At 43.4% G+C, this 25930-nt stretch overlaps 1 protein-coding gene across 2 annotated transcripts; it reads right to left on the reverse strand.

Moving 5' to 3' along the window:
• Positions 1-282: 282 nt before the first annotated feature.
• Positions 283-24820, reverse strand: LGALS3BP (galectin 3 binding protein). 2 transcript variants are annotated; one of them, XM_085863379.1, is made up of 6 exons: positions 24689-24820; positions 21928-22017; positions 20010-20202; positions 15598-15726; positions 7279-7612; positions 283-2301 (listed from the first exon to the last, which is right to left on the reverse strand). In XM_085863379.1, the coding sequence occupies exons 2-6, from the start codon at positions 22006-22008 to the stop codon at positions 1128-1130; spliced, it is 1911 nt and encodes a 636-aa protein (XP_085719505.1). In that variant the 5' UTR covers positions 22009-22017; positions 24689-24820; the 3' UTR covers positions 283-1127. The 2 variants fall into 2 exon arrangements, with proteins under 2 accessions (XP_085719505.1, XP_085719506.1); XM_085863380.1 differs by lacking the exon at positions 21928-22017 and having other exon boundaries at positions 24689-24774.
• Positions 24821-25930: the final 1110 nt, after the last annotated feature.

Below are 25930 nucleotides of genomic sequence, written 5' to 3' on the forward strand. Positions count from 1 at the left end.
ACTGATTCCTTATGGCCGTGTCCTGGAGTCCTTTGAGGCTGCTGCCTGTCACAACCTCATGGTCTCTCCTGCTACTCTCCCTCTACTCCTGAACCCTTATACAGTAGCTGACCCTCTACCCCTTTCTCCTCCCTGCCACTCCTGTTTACATACCGAGATATTTCTGCCCGCTCCTCACCCCGCTTATCTGTCAGCTTCTTCCCGGCCACCTATTGTCACTTAGCTCTTTCTTGAGCCCATCTTTTGCAGAAGAAAAGAGAAAAACAAAAAGCTAAACAAATATTGATAATCATGTATTTTAATACTGATTAGAATAAAAATGACAACGAAGTTATAAGTTGGTTCCCACATAAAATGTCATCCCCACTGCATGTACAAAAAACAATCAAGCACTATAAAGTTCCAGTAAGTAGCTTGGAGTTTTCAGAATGCCTGTGAAAAATAACCTTTTATAATTTGTAGAAAAAAAAATAGTTTGTTATCACGTGCCTTTGTAGATCATAAAAGCTAAGCCGAAGAATATAAGCTTACTTGTCCACCCTGTGATTGTTTCGAAAGCATTATTTTGTTGTGAAATTAGCACTTCCGATAAATAAGAAAACACTAGCCGTGCCTACCCATCAATTCGCTGATGGGTTTAATCAAAGGACAGCATGCTGCACACAAATATATTGCATGTCATTCTGTGAGTCTCCATGAGCATGTAAAACGAGGTGAAACACCGCCCCCCCCCCCAAAAAAATCTTTTATAGCACCATATTGGCGCCATAGTCATCATCATGGCTGTGGTTGTTGTTGTCTGTTGTGTACTATTAGATATTTTCTGTTGCTTCAAGAAGTATTACTATGTATAATTTTGTGTGCTCCTTCCATCATGCTTTATTCTAAAGAATTCCTGCTGTCCTACCATTGGAAGTGCTCCATAAAAGCTCCAGTTCTGATTCTTCCTCTACCCTCCCGGATAGACAAGCTTGTAAAACAGGCATTTTATAACTAAATGGACAGGGATTTTTGTTCCAAGTAAATCGACCATGAGCTTTCCAACAGAACCATTTTTATTACTCTACGACAGCAGGAACCTTTTAGAATAAAACACAGATACGTGCGGACGTGGACGTTTCTCATTTTTAGTAATCTCCATAGCGCCATGGATTACGTGTCGGGAACGGAGACTCTGTTGCGTCTACTGTCTCATCAACTGAAGATTCACCGTTTGGCCTGATTACCAGGATGACCGTAGTGATGTTTGAAGTGCACACAATCTTTGTGCCCAGAAAATATTCAGACTCGTTAGGCAATGGAGCGGCGTTCCCCTTAAACTGCACGACCTTTTTGACCCAGCGTTGGCCACCTTCAAGGCAAGTTATTAGTGCAATATTGTCAAAGCTATAATTACGAGGACTATTTGGGAACAAGGAAATCATCGGATATTCGACATCAGGACAGTAAGGTGATATGTTTCTATTTCTGCTTCTGGAAGCCTTGACATAATAGGGATTATGATAATGATGATAACGCGTATTGTAATGAATATAGCCTTGATATCTCTGCAAACAGGGTTCTTTCTGGTTTGCGAAAAGCCCATTCCAGGTAACGGAAGTTTGTTGCTGTGTAATTTCCATTGCTTTGGGTGTTTTAAATGAAAACTTCACCAAGGATGATTGCTTATAAATTTGGAATGTGTGGACCCAAGGTATATTTGCATAAATTCTCGGTACGAATTCCATCTTATCTGTGTTAACCCAAGCTCCTAAGGCTTGTTTACTCATAACCTGAAACTGGGAGGCCTGCAACAGCCTTGGAAGTAGAAGTTGGGGATAAAGGCTGAACATCACCGAGTCCTTTTGGATATCAAGAAGATCTACCGGTGTTGTAAAAGTTAGCCGCAGCCGAGACAGAAGTTGTTCCACCACGATTCTGTCGTTTGTGAAATTCTGTGCTTTTAACCATTTTTCCACAGCGAAGAACAGGTCCAATTCCGACCTGATAATTAGATCCGAACGAGATAGCAAGTTGTCGAGCTGTTTATAGCTCTGCAGGTTCCAGCTGCTGGAGTTCATGAAATTCTCACAGTGCCAGGCGAGGAATTGCTGGCAGATATCTTGCAAGGGTGCGTCTTGCATGGCCACCGAATAATTGTACAGCTGGACAGCGTACGTGAAACTGGGGTCGGTCGCCAGGAATACAGCCAGCTGGCCGAATGTGGCCTTTTGCAGGTGTTCCGCTTCATACCAGGAAGCCAGACGGTGTAGGCAAATGGCAGACGTGCGTGAGAGTTCTACTCTGCCGGTATATAAGTACCTGTGGAAGAAGAAAAACATAAATATAGATCGCATAATTTTCAAAAACATTGCATTTTCCTTACTTTCCTGTTTGTTTGTTTTTAACTAGCAAGTACCACCCGTCACTCCCAGGCTCATGGAAAGGTAGCTGGAAGATATACTGCGAACAGAGTAGAAATTGTGCACTTCATGACTTTGTTGGCTTCCTCAATATATGAACCAAAAAGGATTGTGAAATATATTTTATGGTTTATTTCTGAGCCATGCAATTTTCTGGAAATTTAGTGTTAAAGTATCCATATTTTTAATTTCCTGGATCATGTGCCTGAGATTATCAAAAATGTCTGAAGTTGCCCAATACGGTATTTAATTTACACTGAAGTGCTGCAAATCTACATGTGAAAGACAAAACAACAAAAAGCTGTGATAATTATGTATTATGGGATCAAGCTAGACATATCGCGGGGAGGTGGCACCCTGGACATATCACGTGGAGGTGGCACCCTGGACATATCGCGTGGAGGTGGCACCTTGGACATATCATGTGAAGGTGGCACCCTGGACATATCACGTGGAGGTGGCACCCTGGACATATCGCGTGGAGGTGGCACCCTGGACATATCACGTGGAGGTGGCACCCTGGACATATCACGTGGAGGTGGCACCCTGGACATATCACGTGGAGGTGGCACCCTGGACATATCGCGTGGAGGTGGCACCCTGGACATATCGCGTGGAGGTGGCACCCTGGACATATCACGTGGAGGTGGCACCCTGGACATATCGCGTGGAGGTGGCACCCTGGACATATCGCGTGGAGGTGGCACCCTGGACATATCACGTGGAGGTGGCACCCTGGACATATTGCGTGGAGGTGGCACCCTGGACATATCGCGTGGAGGTGGCACCCTGGACATATCACGTGGAGGTGGCACCCTGGACATATCACGTGGAGGTGGCACCCTGGACATATCACGTGCTTTTGAGACGGTCTGCTCACCAAACTCTCTTCTTATGATATCCAAGGCCATCTCCACTCATGGCTCGCAGACTTCCTCTCCTGTTGCAGTCAACGTGTGGCCCTAAATGGAGTTCTTTCATCCCCTCTTCCTGTCCAGGCTGGAGTTCCTCAAGGCAGCGTTCTGGGCCCTGTTCTTTTTCTGGTTTTCATCAATGATCTCTGTCACTCTCTGGAAAATCCTCTTTATTCGAGTTGAAAATCCGACTTTGCTGATGACTCCACCCTCTGCCGTAACATCTGTCATCCCACAGACCAGCAAGCAGCAGCTTCTTCGCTCACTGCAGATCTAGGTAAAATCACAAACTGGTTCAACACGTGGAACATGTCTTTCAATCCGGACAAATCTCACACTCTCACTATGTCTCTCCAAAAGGACCATTTGGAATCCCCCCCCCCCCCATCTACTTTCTCAACAATCCTCAGGAAGAAGTCCTTTCTTTCAAGCTTATGGGTCTCACTATCTGCCATGATCTTTCCTGGGAAAGCCACATTTCCAACCTCGCCTCCAAAGTGAGTCGTCAACTGGGAATCCTCCATTATGCAAAGTCCTTCCTCGGCCCTCCTGAGCTCCTGACCACATACAAAGCTTTCGTCCACAGCCTGATGGAGTACTGCTCTTCCCTCTGGGCTGGTGCTCCTGCCTCTCACCTTTCTCGGCTTCACGCTGTGGAAACCAAGACATTTTGGATCATTGGCATCTCCCGCGATGAGGCTGAGTCTTTGGGCCTCTCACTTTCTCACCGCAGGCAGGTCAGTGGTCTTTCTGTCTTCTACCATCTCCTCTCCAGTCTCTCTCTCTCTCTCTCTCTCTCTCTCTCTCTCTCTCTCTCTCTCTCTCTCTCTCTCTCTCTCTCTCTCTCTCTCTCTCTCTCTCTCTCTCTCTCTCTCTCTCTCTCTCTCTCTCTCTCTCTCTCTCTCTCTCTCTCTCTCTCTCTCTCTCTCTCTCTCTCTCTCTCTCTCTCTCTCTCTCTCTCTCTCTCTCTCTCTCTCTCTCTCTCTCTCTCTCTCTCTCTCTCTCTCTCTCTCTCTCTCTCTCTCTCTCTCTCTCTCTCTCTCTCTCTCTCTCTCTCTCTCTCTCTCTCTCTCTCTCTCTCTCTCTCTCTCTCTCTCTCTCTCTCTCTGCGATTTATCCCCATCACATTTCTGCAGGGCGCAGAAGGTCCATCAGCAACCCTCTTCCGGTAAAACTACCAAAATCACGAATCACTGCTCACCTTCAGTCTTTCATTCCTCTTTTCCCCCACCTTTGGAATAAACTCCCTCACTCTGTTCAATCCCATTCTTCCCTTCAGGCCTTCAAAACAGCTATTCACCACCACCTCTTATCTTTCCCCATCCAAATCCTCGATCTTTTATACCCCCGTTAATCCACCACAAATCCACCTCCTTCAAATTCCTTGCTTTCCTTCCTGAAAGTCCCCGTAATGTCCATCTTGTATACTCCATGTCGCCCGCCCCATCCCTGTCCCTTCCACAGATCTCCTATGTCTCTGTTCCCCACTGTTTTGTCCTTCCCACTCCCGCCCCTCTTGTCTCATGCCCCCCTTGATGTGTGTTGTGTGTTCGCTCCCATATGAGCCTTGACAAGGTATATAAAAAAAATAGCTGACCTCGCATGACGCCCTATTAAAACCGTTCAGATTATTACTTCCGCCACTGAAAGTGGATAGAGGTTATGTTTTCACCCCTGGCTATTTATCTGGTTGTCCTTCTGTCTGTGAGCAGGATATTTCAAAAAGGTATGGGCTGATTTGGATGAAACTTGGTGGACAGGTTGGGTGTGTGACACGGATTAAGTGATTCGAGTTTGCTGAAGATCTGATTCCGGATCCGAATACAAGAATGTTTGAAGTGATTCTTCCCTATTGAGTGATGGGGCCAAAACGATGTAGAGCACGATATTTCAAGAAGTTGTGGACGGGTTGTGATAAACTACGTGGTTGAGTTGGTTCGGTGACAAGAACAAGCCGATTCGATTCTGCTTCAGGTCCGGATCCAGATCCGGCCTATCATTGGGATATAAAACGTAAAACTGTTCTGCCTGGCTGAGGTATGTGCTCTACCCAGTGCCATTCTAGTTATTATTATTCCGAGCAGAGTACCCAGACTACGGGTGATCTTGTTCCAAGCATGCAACATGTTCTACTGACTCATACCTATATTATGGCGGTGCATAGGCAATTTACAGCTGCCTCAATCACTCCTGAAAAAAAAAATAACTCGAGTTACAAAAGCAAAAACATGCCTACTGCCTATAATTCAAAACACCAAACAGCACTGGAAAACACGGAGACAGGAATATTGTACTGTAAACGGTGGGGACCTGTAATACCCTCTCCCACCTGGAGATTCCACTACACGATACTCATTTACATGGAGAATTTGCACACCCACCCCCCTTTCCCCGCACCACCCAAGACCACCAGTAAAGATAAAAACAACCCCATACATTAATTGGGGTCATGCTGATCCTATGTAGCAAGTCTGGATGTAATCGGCCCAGAACTGTAGGAGGGTTGGTGCGACAAACAAACAAACACACACAAACAAACACCGGTCCATGATTTTTTCGGAAGGATTAATATTATTATTATACTTCCACCACCTAACCAATCAATGTGAAACTTTAAATATTTGATTGAATCCACCTTGGGGAAAAAAAGTTGGGTGACAATGACATCATCAATCGCATGGTCTGGCAGCCATATTGGAGCAAAAATAAATTTAACCGATCAATACAAAACTTGAAATATGTGATTGACTACTCCTGGCAAATGTTGTTGTTGTTCGTCTTTTGGCTGCTCCCGTTAGGGGTCGCCACAGCGGATCATCTGTTATGATCCGCATACTGATTTGGCATAGGTTTTACGCCGGATGCCCTTCCTGACGCAACTCTGGTCGCCTCTGACGACACAAGGATAAGGATTGGGTTTCACCATGATTCCGGGCTGCCCTACACCCTCTCATAGCGTGGCCCAGCGCAGAGCTCCCGTCCTCAAGCGATCCTCCAACCCAAGCCTCCGAGTAGCCGGATCACAGGCGCACGCCACTACGCCCAGTACTCCTGGCAAATATAGTTTGATAAAAATGACGACATCGGCCACGTCTTTTGGGCCAGCTGGAAGTGATGGCATCATCACAGGAACAGGATGACTGGGCCCCAGCATCACTGCTCACAATTATTATTAGTAGTCGTATTATTATTATAATTATTATCACTTTTTGAACATCCAATTGTCATTCCCTGATATCAATGGAGGCAAGCCGTAATGGAGTCCCCATAGTAGTCATGGACCAGAGAAGAGTCAAGGTGGTCAATGGTACATACACATCATTCATAGGAAATCTTGAATAAGGCCATGATGTCCACCCAAAGGCAAATTCTTGCAAAAAAATGAGATAATTAATGTCCACATTGCAGATGCGACAGCAGGTCTGACGTCTCCTTACAAAGGACATGCTTCCTGATACTATACAAGCAACACTTGAGAGTATCTTTTTTAAATCGAATGTGCCGTCCCTTGGATGGACGTCATACTGGGTGTCCCATCTGCTGGCATTAGTTGGTGGATGTTAAAGATCCTTTCAGTGTCCTTCACAAAGAGTAGGTGAGCTATCCGCCGGCACCATGGACAAATTCCAAATTCTTGCCCTGACTTACTGAGTCAGAGTGGCAACCCGACTCGGAATGGAGCCTCATAACTGCTTCAGCAGCACCAACGCTCTACATTGGGCATGGCACATGATTATGATTGATTGAAAATGCCAACAGCTAAGCTCAACAAGAGTACATTATCACTTTTCCTAAAGCATATCCTTCAATTGCAGGGCACAAACATCGTCGTCATCATCATCATCGTCAACATCTTTCTCAGCTCAGCAATAAAGTACCACTGCAGAGAATGATGTTTGCGGCTGGTCCAAAAACAAAATGGGTTAAACACCAAACAAAATACCACGATATCACAAGCGTACCGTAAAAAAGTATCAACGTTGTCCATGCAATCATAATGAGCATGAATGAAGAATTCTTTCTCAGAATTTTCTTCCGCCATCTGCTTGAGTTTTCGACTCAGGCCTAGTGATAACACAAGGTTGTGCACGCAGAAGGTCGGGCCTCGCCCGCTACTCTCGCTGTCATCGGACAAACTGCTTAAAGGGTTTGATGCTGTGTAGCTTCCGAAGTTCTTGTGAGGAGACTTGAGTATGGTTATGTCACGATCACAGCCAACGCCTGAGGAATACAACTTTGCAAGGCCGTGATACAAATATAGAGTGTTATCCACGTGGAGTTGGCTTGATAAAATGTCTGCAAAACAAAAGAATAGGGGGAAATTATGTCAAATGAGGAAATGATTTTTCGAAACCCCCCAAAAAATTCAGCGAACAAAATATTTTGACATTTGTCAAAATATTTCGAGAGCAAAGGACATTTGTCATTGATTTCCCAAAAATATTAGTCGGGACACAAAAATATGTAATCCGTTCAGGTTGCTGGCGATATCCCACCGATTCTTCAATGAAATATACTATGGGGTCTTTAACGTTCACCAGCTAATGCCAGCAGGCAGGTCACCAGTCCAGAGGTTTAGGGTCTTAGAGTAGGGTCAGCAATCAAACATAGTCCACGCGGCTCAAAAGTAAGTGCACCACATAAGCAGCAACCTTTCACACAAATTACTTTGAGAAAAAAAATTGATAAAGAGCATTTTATTGAAAGCCCCTTTCCCTAAGGACAACTTATAAACAAAAAAAATCTCAATAATATCTCAACTTTTGGAGGCTAATACTGGAAATATTGTTCCGTGGAAGGGAGGTGGACGATAGCTTGAATGTGTTAAGATATCATGGTCCATATGCTCGAGCAGGTTAGATTTGCACTTATACTCGGGACATGTCAGGGATACGTCATATGTAATATGTGCACGACAGACGCAGTGAGCATTCATTCCAAAGGAGCATAGGGTAAGGAGGTTGTCATATAAATCCTCCTATCTACAGGTGAGACCAGGTGGAGGTGAGTGGTGTGGTAAATGAATTTAAATTAAACTTGTGTACTGTATTAAACTGCTAACTATACTTGACAAGGCTTGTGTGCCAGAGGGAATTTGAGAAATAAATGTGAGAGATACTTGTGCAGGGAGATTTGTCTGCAGTGGCCAAGGACTATGGTAAACACTGCATGCCTTGTTCTTCTTATCTGTATGAGAGAGTTGCCCTGGCCCTCACACACACACACATACTGAATTGAGAGTCTCTATCCCACATTCCCTCATTCTGTCAGGTGCACACTTGACCAAATATGGAAATGTTTTTATGCCTCCACACCAAGGGTGCCGGAGGCATTATGTTTCCGGGTTGTCCATCCGTCTGTCCGTTCGTCCGTCCGGATTTTCGTTTACGCGATAACTCAAGAAGCAAGTTGTAGAATTTCATCAAACTTGGTAAAAAGGCAAAGTAAGACAGGGCAATTAAGTGATTAGATATTGGGCCAGATGTGATAAAGGTCAAGGGTCAAAGGTCAAGGTCAAACTCTGAAATTTTATTATTACGCCCTAACTCAAGAAATATTGGACAGAATTTCATCAAACTTGGTACAAAGGTAAAGTTAGACAGGGCAATTAACTGATTAGATTTTGGGCCAGATATGATGAAGGTCAAGGGTCAAATATGTCAATACTCAAGTGTTTGTGGGGGCAGTGCTGGATTAACCATTAGGCAGACAAGGCATGTGCCTTAGGGCCAGCCAAAAATTCGGGCCACAAAAATGTAGGCAACTTTTTTTTATTTTTTTTTTACATGAAATTCTCATTGGTCTAGTAATATATCGCATTATCGGCTATGATAAACTCATAAAATTTCGTTATTAACTGTGCGAATGGCATTCGTACTAGTACTACTAGTCTAGTGCGATGGATCTTTCTATAGATCTATCACTTATAATTATGACTGTGTTTATCCCTACATTGGGCGACAGTCTGTCTCAGCAAATAAGAAGAGCGGTTACATTACGGCTTTAGAAAATTAGGTCATTGGGAATTCGGGATTGTCCATCGTCTGATATAATCATAATATTCATATAGATTGCGTTATTTTTTAATATGGCCAAGCAGTTTTCGTCAATTTTTTTTATTTTGAACAAATTATTTCTAATTTCTGTCCCTGCCAGGGTAATATATGTATCTCAATTGTTCAGGAGAACGCTCATTTTCGCAGCTAAAGAGAATCAAAATGTGAAGCGTTCTACCATGCATCAACAGCGTCTTGGTGTGTTGGCCCTTTTGTGCATTGAAAGTGATTTGCCCCGAGAACTGGACTTCAGTTCCGTAATTGAAGAGTTTGCAGTTGTAAAAGTGCGCAAGGTTGCAATCTAAGGTCTAGTAAACTGTAAAGCAAAGTGCCAAATCTGTACGTTTTGTCATGCATATATTCATACACTGCAAATTGTATAGAGGGATTAAATAAACTTTTCTTTTAACATTAAATATTTGTCTTTTTTTGTATTAAATATTTTGTTCTTGAATCAGTTCATCTTTTGTCTGGGGTCCATTTTCATGAGCCCGAGATCTAATTAAAAATTTTCAGGCCATTCTCTAAAATTTCAAAATGTGCCTTAGGGCCAGCCGTGGCTTAATCCGGCACTGTGTGCGGGAGACCAGAGGCATACCCGTCGACTGCGCTCAGTCGAATTACTCTAGTTCTCTATGTTTTAATTATTTCTGCTTTGAAAAGCCTTTTGTAGTTTGACATTGATTAGTTCGTTTTCCTGGAAATGATGCTTATGGCATATACCACGCCTCGTTAAAATATATATATATATATATATATATATATATATATATATATATATATATATATATATATATATATATATATATATATACGTATATACTCAATGTAACTTCACATATAGTTAGAGATCACCTGGATGATTTTGCAACAGGTGTTTATTTCGCAGTGTGTAATAATTAACAATCATATGATTGGACTACAAAAGTCTGTTTTGATTTGTAGGTATTCAAAACTTCCACAACAGTGGAAACGGGCACATAAAAGCATGACGCACACGGCTTTGGGAATCTTCCTCCCACCCTGCTGGCTGCTTCATGGAGGACCATGTGTCAGCAGTCGTAATGAGCTGCAGAGGGCCCTGGACAGAAATGTGATGCTTTTGTGGAAGCACTGCCCCGGTGGGGTGAGACAGCCAATTACAGAACCAGCAATGTACTGGAAGGTGGTTCCCAAGAGCATAAAAGCCATCTGCACACATGCATGAACTCTCTTGCCTGTGGACCTCTTTCTTTTTGCTCTCTTGACTGTGAACCTTGCCCTTCTCGCTTCTCTTGGCCTCAAATGCTCCTGGAGCTGGACTCTCTGCCTGTCACGGAGCGGTGCGGAGATGCTCAATGCCTGTTCATTTGCCATGGTTCTCGCTCAAGTCTTTGCCTGTCCCCATTGTTCATGTGAGTCAGTAAATTGGTGTCAGTCAGTTGTTTTTGTTTTACTTGTACATTAAGTTCATGTCATCCCCTCTTATTTATTGTCTTTGTCCCCCGGATCTATTTCGAGTTTTGTTGTCAGGGATTTTCGTTTTACTTGTACATTAACTTCATGTCATCCCCTCTTACTCATTGTCTTTGTCCCCCGGATCTATTCCAAGTTTTGCTGTGACAACTTCCTGTATTTTATTCCTTTTTAATAAAGCATTATTTACAAGAAGTGTGCTCCCACCTTTCATTCCTACACATGGGAAAGACAACCTGGTTTGGCCATATTAAACGGTCTTGGGGAAATATTAAATTGTAACGGAGACTACCGCTATTACAACCTGGAGAGGAAAAGCAAGCAATGTCCACTCACAGTGTCTTGGAAAGATCAATTGGCCACTTGCGGAGGTACTTGACCGACAGTTCAGATAGTCTGCGTTAGCAGACCATCTGACAGGATATACATATATGTGTATGTATATATATATATATATATATATATATATATATATATATATATATATATATATATATATATATATATATATATATATATGTACACACACATATACATATGCATTCTAATCACTCACTGACTGACTCGCTGTACTCACTGACTCACTGATTCACTGATATTAAAATTCGGTGCCCTTTAGGGTGATGTAGAAAGCTGAAAATGTGCGTGCCGACAGACATCGAAGCTGATACACTGGGAAAAATCGCAGAACCCTTGGAAAGTGTCCCTAAATGAAAAAAAATTAATGCAGGTGAGCGACCCGAGACAATGGGGAAGCATGATTCGTTATTGCTTACTATGTGTAAGCATACCCTGCTAGACATATATATATATATATATATATATATATATATATATATATATATATATATATATATATATATATATATATATATATATATATATATATATATATATATATATAGTAACGGACTCGGGGTTCGAGGCTCGCCACAAGAGGAAGCACTCAGGTCCCTCCTAAAAGCCTAGTCCTGAGTGAGGCCGCCAGCACAGATAAGTCTGCACACCAGTGGGTTTAACACTGATTGGCACTGCCAATCCTGGCTAGGTTGCAATCCCTTGCGTGATACACTACATGGCCAAACGTATGCGGACACCTGCTCGTCCAACATCTCATTCCAAAATCATGGGCATTATTATGGAGTTGGTCCCTCTTTTGTTGTAAAAACAGCCTCTACTCTTCTGGGAAGGCTTTCCATGAGATGTTGGAGCATTGCTGTTGGGATTTGCTTCCATTCAGCTATGAGAGCATTCGTGAGATTGAGCACCAATGTTGGGTGATTAGGTCTGGCTCACAGTCGGCGTTCCAATTCAACGCAAAGGTGTTCGATGGGGTTGAGATCACGGCTATGTGCAGGCCAGTCAAGTTCTTCCACACCAATCTCCACAAACCATTTCTGTATGGACCTCACTTTGTGCACGGGGGCATTGTCATGCTAAAACAGGAAAGGGCCTTCCCCCAAACTGTCTCCATAAAGTTGGAAGCACAGAATCGTCTGGAATGTCATTGTATGCTGAAGCATTAAGATTTCCCTTTACTGGAACTAAGGGGCTGATCCCGAAACATGAAAAACAGCCCCAGACCATTATTACTCCTCCACCAAACTTTACAGTTGAAATTATGCATTTGTACAGGAAGCGTTCTTCTGGCATCCGCCAAACACAGATTCGGCCGTTGGATTGCCTGATGGTGAAGCGTGATTCATCACTCCAGAGAACGTGTTTCCACTGCTCCAGAGTCCAATGGGGGTGAGCTTTACATCACTCCAGCCGATGCTTGGCATTACACATGGTGATCTGAGGCTTGTGTGTGGCTGCTTGGCCATGGAAACCCATTTCATGAAGCTCTCGACAAACAGTGCTTGTGCTGACGTTGCTTCCAGAGTCAGTTTGGAACTCGGTAGTGAGTGCTGCAACCGACGACAGATACTTTTTTCCATGCTACGCGCTTCGGCACTTGGTATTCCCGTTCTGTGAGCTTGTATGGCATACCACTTCACGACTGAGCTGTTGTTGCTCCTAGACATTTCCACTTCACAATAACAGCACTTACAGTTGACCGGGGAAGCTCCAGCAGGGCAGAAATTTGATGAACTGACTTGTTGGAAAGGTGGCATCCGATGACGGTGCTACGTTGAAAGTCACTGAGCTTTTCAGTGCTGCTCATTCTACTGCCAATGTTTGTCTATGGATGTTGCAATTGCATGACTGTGTGCTTGATTTTATACACCTGACAGCAACGCATGTGGCTGAAATAGACGAATCCACTAATTAGAAAGGGTGTCCGCATACTTTTGGCCATTTGGTGTACCTTACTTGTGGACGGCCGAACCATTGACGGGTCTCATTCCCTCAGCTCACACCCAGACTACTGCCTTGTGAGTATGCACTGGCTAACAAGAGCAAATTTGTGGGACAGAACTTCCCAGATAAACTAACATGCAGACTATGCTGGACCAATGAAGGAAAAGACAGAACAAGCTGGGTACATTTATAATGAGGGCAATTTATTGATAAAGCAAGGGCGTGGAAAGGTTACGTGACACAATTATGCAAGGTTTTACTCAAGCAATATGTCCAGCAGGGGAAAGCATGGACTGATGAGGTGCGGCAAAAGAAATGGAATTAATTACAAAGAGAAGTCACAGAGCAGAGCGAAACCGATACAAAGAACTTACACATTCTTTACTTATGCTAACAATACAAGAGCCATCAGACACACACCCGAGAAAATTAGAGAGCAGGAAAGATGAGAGGCAGCTGAGGTGTTTTTGACCTCTTCCAATAATTGGTGCGGCCAACAGACATGCACTTCGTAATTGCTTAGGAGAGGGGAGGAGGGAAGACAATGGGGGTATCTATGGTGCGAAAGTGTGAGGTGCAAATGAGGTGCAAGTGTGATGCAGCTGAGGTGCAGAAGAGGATAAGTGAAGGAGTGCGTTCTGTAATTGCTCTTTTCGTAACTTGCATCTACAGCAGACGAGACAGGAGATGGGAGATACAGAAGTGTGAGTGGATAGCTTAACGTGGGTGTGAGAGAATATGTAAATGTTAATGGTACTGAGGATTGGCTGTGGAACACAGCGGAAGCCGAGCGCCAATGACCAGGTGATGACCCGGCTATGACCCGGCAATGATTCAGTGACTGCTTGCTCTGCTCGGTCTCGGTGTCTCCTCGCTCAGCTTGGGCTTGGTGACTGACGCTGTCCTTCTCTGGCTCGGTGACTTACTCTGTGTCTCTCTGCAGCTATTTTATAGAGCCTGAGCGAAGGAGGAGCCAAAAAGCGAATCAAAATGCGCTGTAGGTGTATCTGAGCAATCTTATTGGCGTGCAGACACCGCTCTGAGAGGTAGACCCACCCCACCAGACTCCAGAGCTGAAAATTACCCCATTTGCTCCCAAGCTTGGCCACACAACAGTGTTCTGGGATTTACATGGGCGTGAGTTTTTGGGAGCTCTCTCCGGCCATGAACGCGTGCTGGGCTCCAATCGAGTGTCGTTATTTAACAAAATGTCAGGGTGGGCTACCCAGACGTCATTGAATGAGCCCAAGCGCATATTTGCGCTTCAAGCTGCACGCCAATGTGTTCCGACTCGTAAGCAGCCGCAATGTCCTCCATTCCCCGGCATTCCAAAGGACTGTGGTGAGCGTCTGGGGAACTAACTGTGGTTGCGGTGCTTCGTAGCAGTTGTAGTGAGTGGGGGGAGCGCTATGGTGTTTGTGGTAAAAACGCTGAAGCATTGGGAGCAGTTGAAGCGGTTGTGCTGAGAAGGTTGAAGCATTTGTAGTGAGGAGGCATTTTGGGCAAAGAGGTCAAGCGTAGGTTTTTGTGGGGATTTTTAGATCCTCGTGGAGGATCTCTTAGTCTTAGTCTATAAAAATACCATGTGCAGACAGTAACGATCTCCGATTTTGACAATTCCTCCTAGAAAAAAAGATATGACGTCATGATATCGCCTCTGATGGAAATCGCCCATACCATTATCTCCGAAACTAGGCAAGCTGTTTGAATTTTGTTTGCGGGAATCAAGCCGGGCATTAGCACAGATAATTTATCGCAAACTTGATACATCACAATGACGTTATATTCGTTTTTATGACGTCATCATTAAGAGGACGAGGATCTTAGCTCAATTGAGCTTGTTAGGAGGTGTTGTGGTGATTCGTACGAAGGTTGTAGCATTGTGGTTAGTATGGTGAGGGTCTGAGGTGAAACGTCCGTTGGTGAATGGCACTCAGTTTGAACGGGGAAATGGTGCGCGTATGTTCATGTGAGGTTGTGTGTGAAATAAAGTGAAGTTTAATGGATGAATGAATAGCAAATGGAATTAAAGACCTAACTAAAAGCCCTTTGCAATGCATCTTGTCCCATATACCCACTAGACCTAATGGAAGGGCAAACTAAATGAATACTAATGCAATAACTGTCTCGGGACCGTTATATGTTTGGAACCATTGCTTTGGGGGAGTGCTGGCTTTGCAGAACCAAATATAGTGTGTGTGTGTGTGTGTGTGTGTGTGTGTGTGTGTGTGTGTGTGTGTGTGTGTGTGTGTGTGTGTGTGTGTGTGTGTGTGAGTGTGTGTGTGTGTGTGTGTGTGTGTGTGTGTGTGTGTGTGTGTGTGTGTGTGTGTGTGTGTGTGTGTGTGTTTGCTGACTTTTGCACTCAAACTAATCGTTAGAAAAGGGAAAAAACAGAAAAAGTTTTTCCACCTGTGCATAAAGACAAACCCTTTACTACCCAAAAGGTCCTGATGAAGTCAGACATACCTTGGCATCGGACGCCAGCATCTTGCCAATGCTTGCAGTCAGTTTTTCTGATTGGGTTTGCTTGGCAGTCCAGAATGGACACTTCGTTTCCTTTACAGTTCACATTGGCCAAGTTTATCGGTCCAGAACCTGGTGCAAACACAGGTGAAGGGTTTGAGAAGTAAAGATGGGAGATTGAGTTTGGTCAACTCACAAGTTTATGTGAAGATAAAGAGCTGTTTACTCTTACATGAGTCTTGACCTTTGTTAAAAAAAAAATAATAATAATAATAATAATAATAATAAATGGAGGGAGGGGGACAAAATGATGGGGGTTAAGGAAATGAATTGGCTTGAAATCAAGAGCCTTTTGTTTCATCATCGATCACTTTGAAGAACAGCAAAACAGGTTAGAAGATAAGAGAGCATTTAGAATCATTGCCAAATTATTTATACCTACATTGTTATGTCCATGACAAATTAATACAGTAATACAATTCCTCTAAAGAAACGAGACTTACATGGAGTCGTACTAAACACCGCCCGGAGACATCTGGAGATGCCCGGAGACTTTTTTTTTGAGCAGTCGGAACAGCTGTTCAGCTCAATTCTGCTGTTTAAATTTTGATGTTAGTTAAATGAATGAAATGAAGTTAAGAACACCACCAAGAAAAGTCCGGAAATGCCTGGCAATGTTCGTAGTGTCTTCTGACTTCTCCTGGCGGTGTTCGTAACTATATTTAATGTAATTTCCAGACTTCTCCAGGCGTCTCAGGACTTCTCAGGGCGGTGTTCTTAACTTTATTCAATTGAATTAAAGTCTGAACTGCTGGACTTCTCCGGGGCAGTGATCGTAACTTTATTTTATTTAATTTCCGGACTTTTCCAGGTGGTGTTCGTAATTTAATTTAATTTCTAGACTTCTCCAGGAAGTGTTCGTAACTTTATTTAATTAGATTTCTGGGCGTCTCCGTACTTCTCTGGGCAGTGTTCGTAACTTTATTAAATTTTATTAAAATCGGAACTGCTGAACTTCCTCGGACTTCTCCCAGCGGAGTTCGTAACTTCATTTAATGTATTTTAATTATTTAATTTCCGGGCGTCTCCGGGCTTCTCGTGGCGGTGTTCGGAACTTTATTTGATTTCTTTAATTTCCGCTCACATTTTAAAACTAAAATCCAATACGCTCTCCAAACTCTTAACCGCAAAATTTAAACAGCAGAATTGAGCCTAGCAGCAGTTCCAACTGCTGAAAACGTCTCCGAGCGTCGCCGGGTGGTGTTTAGTATGACCGTTAATATGTTTCTTCGACTTGCAAACAGTAAAATTTGCTGGCTGGCCTGTTTGTCATTTTTATCTGAGCATACAGCTTGCAATGCTTGGATTCTCTCCTTGAATTCCATCTTGGTGTTGATTTGTCCATAGTCTGGAGAGTCTTATGAAGAGTTTGTCAACCTCATGAAAAGACAGTATCACCCTAAACCGGGTAAGATCGTCTTGAGATATAAATTTTATCCCCACCATCGTCAAGATGGTCAATCAGCACCCGAGTTTGTGGCTGATTTACGCCGACTCACCGAACATTGTGAGTTTACAGATAAACTCGCAGAGATGTCACGTGATTTCTTTATAATAGGCATCAATGACGACTCAATTCTGTGGAAACTTCTTACTGAATCCGACCCCAATTTGGCTAAAGTCATAGAAATAGCCACTGCGTGTATGCAAACTGCCGAGAGCCTGCGTGAGATCTCTAACAAGTCAAAAGTTATCCAGCAGGACCCATCGGTTAACAAGGTAACCTTTGGCTACAAGCAAAAGTTTTTTTTAGCAAGCCACCAAATTCACCTCCACCTCCTGACATTTCTGAATCGACCCGGAAGGTTGGGGTAACTTGTAGGCGTTGTGGTGGTAATCATCAAGCTTTTCAATGTCAGTACAGGAATTATACCTGTGACAACTGTGGTGAGCAGGGACATTTGAAGTGTCCTTGTTCTCGATCCAAGTCGAAGAACTTGTCTCCTGTTTATCACATTGGGGTGAACCCTGACGCAGCGGACGACAGGTCACAGAGCACAACCTGCAGCCGAGAGTCAAGTGAGGAACTTTATGAGGTTTTCTCTGTTGGAACAAAGAGCTACGATGCTCCAATTACAATTGATGTAACAATCGATAAGATCCCGGTGAGGATGGAAGTTGATATCGGCGCTTCCAGATCAATTATGAGCGAGAGCAAGTTCACCTCCATCTACCCTTTGAGAAAGGCTCCTGCACTCCAGCCTGTATCTACTGACTTGAGAACATACACCAAGGAGGTGGTTCCTGTGGTTGGCTCAGCTAACGTGACTGGAGGATATGGAAACAGTACTCACATCCTACCATGACTGATAGTGCGTGGAGAAGGACCGACCCTCTTAGGCTAAGATTGGTTCCGAATAATCAGACTTAATTGGAGTGACATAAACAGAGTCTCCAATTCTGATGCTGGATATGATACCATGCTCAACAAGTACCCTGGCCTGTTCAGGGATGGTGTTGGCACCTTTGCAGGGCCCAAAGTGAGGATTCATGTTTCTGTAGATGCTCAGCATTGTTCCATAAAGCTAGACCTGTGCCCAACATGATTCAATCAATGATCGAATGTGAGCTTGACCGCCTGCAGAGTGAGGGCATCATCTCACCAATTGAGTACTCCGACTGGGCAGCACCTATCGTCCCAACACTCAATGCAGATGGAACAGTGCGCATTTGTGGGGACTCCCAAACGACGATCAACCGGTATTCAATGCTGGATGGCTCCCCTTTACCCAAAGCAGAGGATCTGTTCACCACTTTCATGGGTGGCCAGACATTCAATAAGCTTGACTTTACCAATACTTATGCTCAAATGGAACTGGATGATGATTCCAAGCCCTATACATGCAGCAACACTCATTGAAGACTCCAGGTGTACAACAGATGCCAATTTGGCATATGCTCTGCTGCACCAATCTTCCAATGCAAGATGGAGATATTATTGAAAACTGAACCAAAAAAGAATCGTATTTCAGGTCAACATACTAGTAACTGGTAAGTCACAACATGAACACCTCGAGAACCTAAACAAAGTCCTCAATTGGCTGTCACAAGCTGGGTTACACCTAAGGCGTGAGAAGTATACCTTTACGGCACGTGACGTTGAATACCTGGGTCATCAAATCTCCTGCAAGGCATTTTGCCCTCTCCGAGCAAAGTTGAAGCAATTACGAATCCATCAATGCCACAAAACATTTCAGAACTTCGACCATTCCTGGGTATGTTGACCTACTTTGGAAATTTCCTGCCTCAACTAAGCACAACCGTCGAGCCTCTGCATCTTCTCCTCAAGAAAGGTGTTGTCTGGAAATGGGAAGCTGCCCAAACAAGAGCGTTCAAGACCGCTAAAACCATGCTCTGTCCTCCTTGCCGTTACTTGTCCATTACATCCAATCCAATTACATCATTACATCCAATTACATCCATGGCACATGGATAGCGAGAGAGGGGGAGAGAGAGATGAACAAGCTGAAACAGCGAGGAGGGGGATGAAAGATGAGGAAGTGAAAACCAGGATTCAAAAACACCAATGGAACAAAAGGAGGATGGAGGGAGATGGGAGAAAACACAATAAAGATTCCTGGAAAGGAAGGGGTGGGCTTGAGGAGGGTTAATGAAGGCAAAATAAATCATCAGTATGGCTGGGGGTGTGGGGGGGGGGTGATGAACCACTTGGGTGGTGAACAGCCATCTTAAAACCCGAGAGGCCGAGAGAGAAAGAATACGATTGAACAGTCAAAGAAAGTTGGTTCCACAGGGGAGAGAAAAGAGGAACGAATGAGTGGGGTAAGTAGTGAGCCTGGATTTTGGGAGTTATTTGAGGTGAAGAAGATAATAGGGGAAAGAATGGGGATTGAGAAGATGGGAAAATGGGTACAAGAGGGAAAGGAGGTTTGGAGGGAATGGAGGAATGGAGAGAAGGTCAAATTCCCCCAACCGCCACCACCCCAAAGGATTTTGTGACTTGGTGCACCAACCAAAGAATGATATAGTACACTGTACTGTCTTCTCGTATTGTTGTTATTCCCATACCCCTTGGTGGACATCGGGTGCCCATGACTGGTCATGATCGCTTCCATGTGTGCGAGTGGACCCCTGTATAGCAATTGGTACTTCATGGCAGGATGCTTCTGAATGAGTCTTCAACCGGAACAGGAATTTATTTAATTTGGCCACTGCACACTCAATGGCCCACACAGAAGGTATTTAATGTGCACTCTTTAACGTGGGTAAACATGACAAGTCTACATTACTGAAGACATCAATGACTTGTGCTTCACTTATTAAGAGAAATGAAAATGATAACGAATGAAAAATTCAAACGACATATAAACAAAGATGGACACAACTGACAACACCTTCCCCAAATGTAGCCCCCAAGAGCGCCGCTGTGGCATTGTGAAAGCCAAGGGAGTGACAGACAACATTGGCGTCCGCCATATCCCATCCATCACTGCAAACAGTGCCCCATCGACCGTCCAGGTACACTTCAACTCTTCCCTCCACACTGGACCATCCATCCCGCAAACGGACCATCCCATCTCTTATCAACTGTCGGCACAGAAAAGGAATCACTTTGGGGTGGGTGTTGCATCATCATCATCATCATCATCATCATCGCCATCATCATCATTATTATTATTAATCAGCTACTGCAGCCACAGGGAAAGAAGTGACAGCTTCCACAAGCAAGATAATAATGGTGAAGAGTCACTTTTTTTTTCTCTTTTTTTTCTTACTACAAGATTTTTTAGATCCTCCTGGAGGATCTCCAAGTCTTACTCACGTTGTTGTTCTTGTGGACTTTTTTGTTTCACAGCCTACAGTTTTCATCGAAACTTCCTGAAACTTGGCGTATATATGTAAAAAATTCCCTGCGCAGACAGTAACCATCTCCGATTTTGAAAATTCTTCCGAGAAAAAAAAGTTATGACGTCAAAATATCTCCGCTAATGGAAATCGCCTAAAAAATTATCTCCGAAACTAGGCAAGCTTTTTGAATTCTGTTTGCGGGAATCGAACAGGGCATTAGCAGAGATGAATTACCGCACATGATACACCACTATGACGTCATATCAATTTTTATGACGTCATTCCTATTTTTTGAGATTTTTTTGTTTCACAACTCAGAGTTTTCATCGGATCTTCGTGAAACTTGCCATGTATATGCAGAAAGCCCACGCGCAGGCAGTAACCATCTCCGATTTTGGAAATTCTTCCTAGAAAAAAGTTGACGTCATAATATCGCCGCTAATGGAAATCGCCTATACCATTATCTACGAAACTAGTCAAGCTGTTTGAATTTTGTTTGCGGGAATCAAGCCGGGTATTAGCACAGATAATCTATCGCAAACCTGATACATCACAATGACGTCATATTCGTTTTTATGACGTCATCATTAAGAGGACGAGGATCTTAGCTCATTTGAGCTTGTTTTTTCTAACAACCTATAAACATTGCTGGCAAGAAAGTCCTTGGCTTGATGTCCCATGTGATGGACGGCGTATTCATTGATATATCGCCGATGTCCATGGAACACTATAGGGTCGGAGTTTATTGGCGGGTCAGGAATCGAATCCACACCAAACAGCTCAAAGGTGAGTACGTACGCTCACCTCAAAGCTTTCTTGCATGGGTTTGAATCCCAACCCAGGTAAAAATTGTCGTCCTGGTGTTTCAATGTCTATGCCGAAGAGTAGGCAAGCTATCGCCGGCACCCTGAACAAACTGCAAATTCCTGCCGAAACCTACTACTGGGAAGGCAGTGGCAAACCACTTAGTCTAACCCGAGTCAAGAATCTGCTTCGGCAACACCGATCGGATATAACAGAGTTCGGTGGAGATCAGAATCAGAACAAGCTGTGTTCGCTGTCTGCCCCCATTGATGAAATTATAATTGAGAATGGGAAACAATAACAGAGAAAAGGAGTGTGAAGATGAGAAGGGAAAGAAGTTTGGGAGGTGATGAAAGTAAAAGGGTGATGGAGTGGGGTAGGTTGGTGAGGGGGGGGGGGGTTGGTGGGAAAACAATAATCACTCATTTTTGCATATGTAATAAGTAGATGGCCCAAAGATAATACTCTGTCATGTTTTGCTTTTCCATCGTTAAAATGGCTTGCTGCAAACAACACATTTTGTGAGTCGCACGTTCCACTATTTATTTTGTTTGTTTTTTTGACTACGGTCAGGTGAATTTACCTGATTTGTTTCTGTGCAAACGAATCGTAACAAACTTGGTTTTTATTATTTATTTCATTTGTATTAGTATTGTTTACCAGTTCTGTATGTACACTTGTTGCCAAGCAAATGACCACTATGCTCAGAAAAAGAGGTCCCATCACCGTAATGTTGCTCATGAATGTAATCTGAAAAACAAGGACGTTTTCAATATCATGACAATTGTGCACCGAGTCTGTGTGACAATAGCATAACAATTGATCGTGCTCTGTGACAATGCATCATCGTCATAATGTCCAAGGCTGGCTGTATGGCCAAGAGGTACGCACACTCACCTCCAAGCTGTCTAGCTATCCTGGGTTCGAATCCCGACCCAGCTATAAACTGTCACAGGCAGGGTGATTCATCAATGTGTGTTTCGTCCCTTGGATAAAAGTTAAACTCGGCCGACCCAGCTGTCGGAATTAGTTGGTAGACGTTAAAGATCCCACGGCGTCCTTGCATACATGATAATGATACATCTCAATTGCATACATGATAATGTCCCGCGCTGCTGATTATGGAATTGCAATGTTGCACGTTCACGTGTTATCATTTTCACCCATCAGAAATGGTGGCAGTTCGTGGACGGTCCCTGATTCGAACCACCGGTAAGGGCAATGTGGAGTTTCAGGTTTTTGGTGATTCCAAAACTATCATCTGCGTACGTATGTAGCATTGATTCCTGCGGAAGGATTTGACCGAGGAAGCTGAAACTTTCAGGGATCTATGAGGACAACCTGAAGTGGTGCCTGTGCAAGTTTCGTTTTGATTTCATCAAGTTTTGACAAAAAAAAAACTTCTTTTTTTTTCACCCATCTTGCCATTTTCTTCCTTTGGGTGAGTGGGTACAATTTGAATATCTGAGCTATGTAACCACAATGTATTATATATGCACAAAAGTAGTTAAGCATGTCATCGCTTCATATACGTAACCCGGGTTAATTTGATTTTTGAGAGAGATCAAGGCAGCAACGGCCTGTTGCCTATTCACTGATTGCTTCTAGTAACTCATAATCAGTCATAACCAATCATAACCAACTGCCGATCACCTCTCATAACCAGTCATAACCGTCTCTATTTATCTGTGTTTTAGCAAAAGAATAGTATCCGGAATTGCATGGTGGTGGTTTGTGTTGTCATGAGCATCTGTCTGGTTTAATAATTGTTAACGAGCCGATGCGATGACCAGTGTCCATAGGTGAGTCAGTCAGTCAGTCAGTCAGTCAGTCAGTCACTCTGGAAACACTTCAGTCATTACCGCTTGAACGAAAAACATGATTTTGATGAAACTTGGCCACACGCTTCATACCTGATGCCAAACAAAGGTGTATTAACCACAACAAAATCTGCACTCATTAAGGAGGTCTATGGGAGGAGAGGGTAGGGGGTTTGACCCCCCCCCCCCAAATAGGTATTTAATCTCTTATCCGAAACTACACACACAATTTCGTTGATACTTGACCACAAGCATCATCACCCCTGATGTACCAAATTTTGTTCATGGCATTAAAAACCAGAGTTGGTGTCAAAGCCACCCAATGCTCGCCTGTTTATACATTTGTCAGTTTAAAAGACTAGTCTAATAATATTTTTTATAAAGCATTGCAGTGAAGTCTGATCCAAATAATTTTAAAGCAATATATGTATTTGTATATTGTAATCAGTAAAAAATAGTGTGGTAGATAAAAACATTAGAAAGGAAAAAAACTTGCACCAAAAACTTTAACATTTTCACGCTCACGCCGGGGGTATCGCTCTATAGCTCTCTGTTCCTCGAGCAGGCGAGCTATAAATAAGGGTCGAAAGGGGTCTGCAGTGGGGTTTGAGTGATTGTTGCTCCTGATCCAGATGAGTTTTAGGACTCGCGGTCCTATTTTTTTTTAGTGTAAAGCAATCATAAAGACGGTTTTTAAGTTGGTGATGGTGGTGGTGGTCGGAGGGTCACACCCTTAACATAGCATCATGACACTCATAAAAGGTCATGATAACAATTCGGTCACAAAGCCAATCCTGCGACGGGTCACCACTCCACCACATGGCGCAGAAATGTCCACCGAGTGGCCGTGGGTATCGAACACCAGTGAGGGCAATACAACGAGGCTTGACCCCACTCCACCACCGAGTAAAGTTTCAACTTCAAGGACTTTCCCAACATAATAAAACTGCACGTTCCCTTTGATAAGTGGGTTTTGTAACTTCCGGCCGACCTTTGTCCATGGAATGCCACGTTTCCATGTGCAAAGTATGCCATATACAAACTGGGCTGATCCCACCTAGACACGGCACGCAAGGTTCAATGAACGCCCATGACCTCCCACCAGGGACATATCAGTTCGACATGCCCATGAAGGCAAAGCCTGAATCTAATACAACAGCAACCCCATCGGGCAATCATATCCTTATAGGGTTTGGAAACTTATAGTCTGCCATTTAATTATAATACCCACCTTGACCTGTACCGCTGCTTTCGCCTCTCTGTCCAACTACAGCGGCTTCGGACATGATCAAATCGACGCTTATCTTGAACATGTTGAACAAAGTGCTGAATGTCACAGAAAGTTCATTGTTCACAAACTCCACCCGAGTTTGTGTTTTTTATTCCTCACATGAAAATATCACACTCAAACGGCCCTAAAACTTTCAGTCATGGTCTCATGGAAAAGTAACATGTATTTCATAAATATCTTCCATCATTAAATTTCATGGAGTTAAACAAAGTAAAAACTCCAGTGGTACTCGGTAGAGCGCATACCTCCACCAGGCTGAAGCTGAACAGTTTACATTTTGTATACCCCTTCATAGGTCGGATTTGCTCACCTAAACCAAAATCGAATCGATTCGTTCTTGCCACACATCCAACCTCTCCACCAAGTTTTGTCCGAATCCGTCCACAGCTTTTTGAGATATCCTGTTCACAGACATTCAAACAAACAGACAGGGATGAAAACATACCCTTCGTCGACCTTCGATGGCAGATATATATATATATATATATATATATATATATATATATATATATATATATATATATATATATATATATATATATATATATATATATATATATATATATATATATATATATATGTATATGTATATATATTAGTGTACAATTGGAGGGTAATTTATTTAAATGGTCAAACTAAAAGCTTGACCAAAAGGCTGTCCGAAGAAATGGAAAGAGTCACATGTATATTGGGACAGTTTATCTCAATAGCTGTTAAAGGTATCAGGTTAGAATGTCTTTTGCTTGTTTGTATCGAGGAAGATGAAGTGGTGGAGGGTAAAAGGGCAACGCACTGATATTGGGCCAACAGGTGTACACAACAAGCAAGGTGCTCATTGAACAGGAAAGGAGAGAGAGAGAGAGAGAGAGAGAGAGAGAGAGAGAGAGAGAGAGAGAGAGAGAGAGAGAGAGAGAGAGAGAGAGAGAGAGAGAGAGAGAGAGAGAGAGAGAGAGAGAGAGACAGACAGACAGAATGTGAAGAAACACAGTAATCTGCCAGTTGGGTATGAGGTTAGGGTCAATGTGGGTAGAAAAGATTATAGGTAGTGATGGGGGATGACATGAGATATTGGTGCAGCACTTGCTTGAAGCCCTGGAGGGAAGAGAGTGATTGAACAGTCTCTGCATAGTTAGTTCACAAACAGGAGAATTGAGGAACAAAATGGTGGATGTGTGCAGTAACATCTAGATTTGAACCCAGGCTAGATAGTCAGAGGTGACTATGCATACCTCTAGAGTCTAGACTACCCTTTACCAGCTCCACCACCACATTAGAAGATGGACAGCATCTCAGGGGGTAGAGTAAACATAAGGATATATAAATGGTAGTTAGATTACCATGAAGCGTCAGTGGGGTGGTGGACTTTAAATCCGAGAAGAAAGAGCTCAAGATAACATAATGAGAAAGACAGTCCACACAGGAGATAAAAGGGGATGAATTCATGGAGGAGAGCATTAGGTTTGGACTGATGGAGCATAAAAAGTAAAGGTTTCTGGTCTATAAGGATGCAACCTGGATGGGCAGAGATCAAGTATGGAGGTGAGACACCAGA

Source organism: Eptatretus burgeri, chromosome 17 (genome assembly GCF_056783735.1).
Source record: "Eptatretus burgeri isolate ZD-2024b chromosome 17, Ebu_testis_v1, whole genome shotgun sequence".
Classification (NCBI taxonomy): Eukaryota; Metazoa; Chordata; class Myxini; order Myxiniformes; family Myxinidae; genus Eptatretus; species Eptatretus burgeri.

What these genes read in the sequence shown, in the direction of transcription:
- LGALS3BP (XM_085863379.1), bottom strand. Translation starts at nt 22,008, where the DNA reads ATGAGCAACATTACGGTGATGGGACCTCTTTTTCTGAGCATAGTGGTC. An exon ending in TGCTGGCGTCCGATGCCAAG is followed by an intron (nt 7,613 to 15,597) that starts GTATGTCTGACT and finishes TTTGTTTTGCAG; the next exon opens with ACATTTTATCAAGCCAACTC. An exon ending in AACGTTGATACTTTTTTACG is followed by an intron (nt 2,302 to 7,278) that starts GTACGCTTGTGA and finishes CTTCTTCCACAG; the next exon opens with GTACTTATATACCGGCAGAG.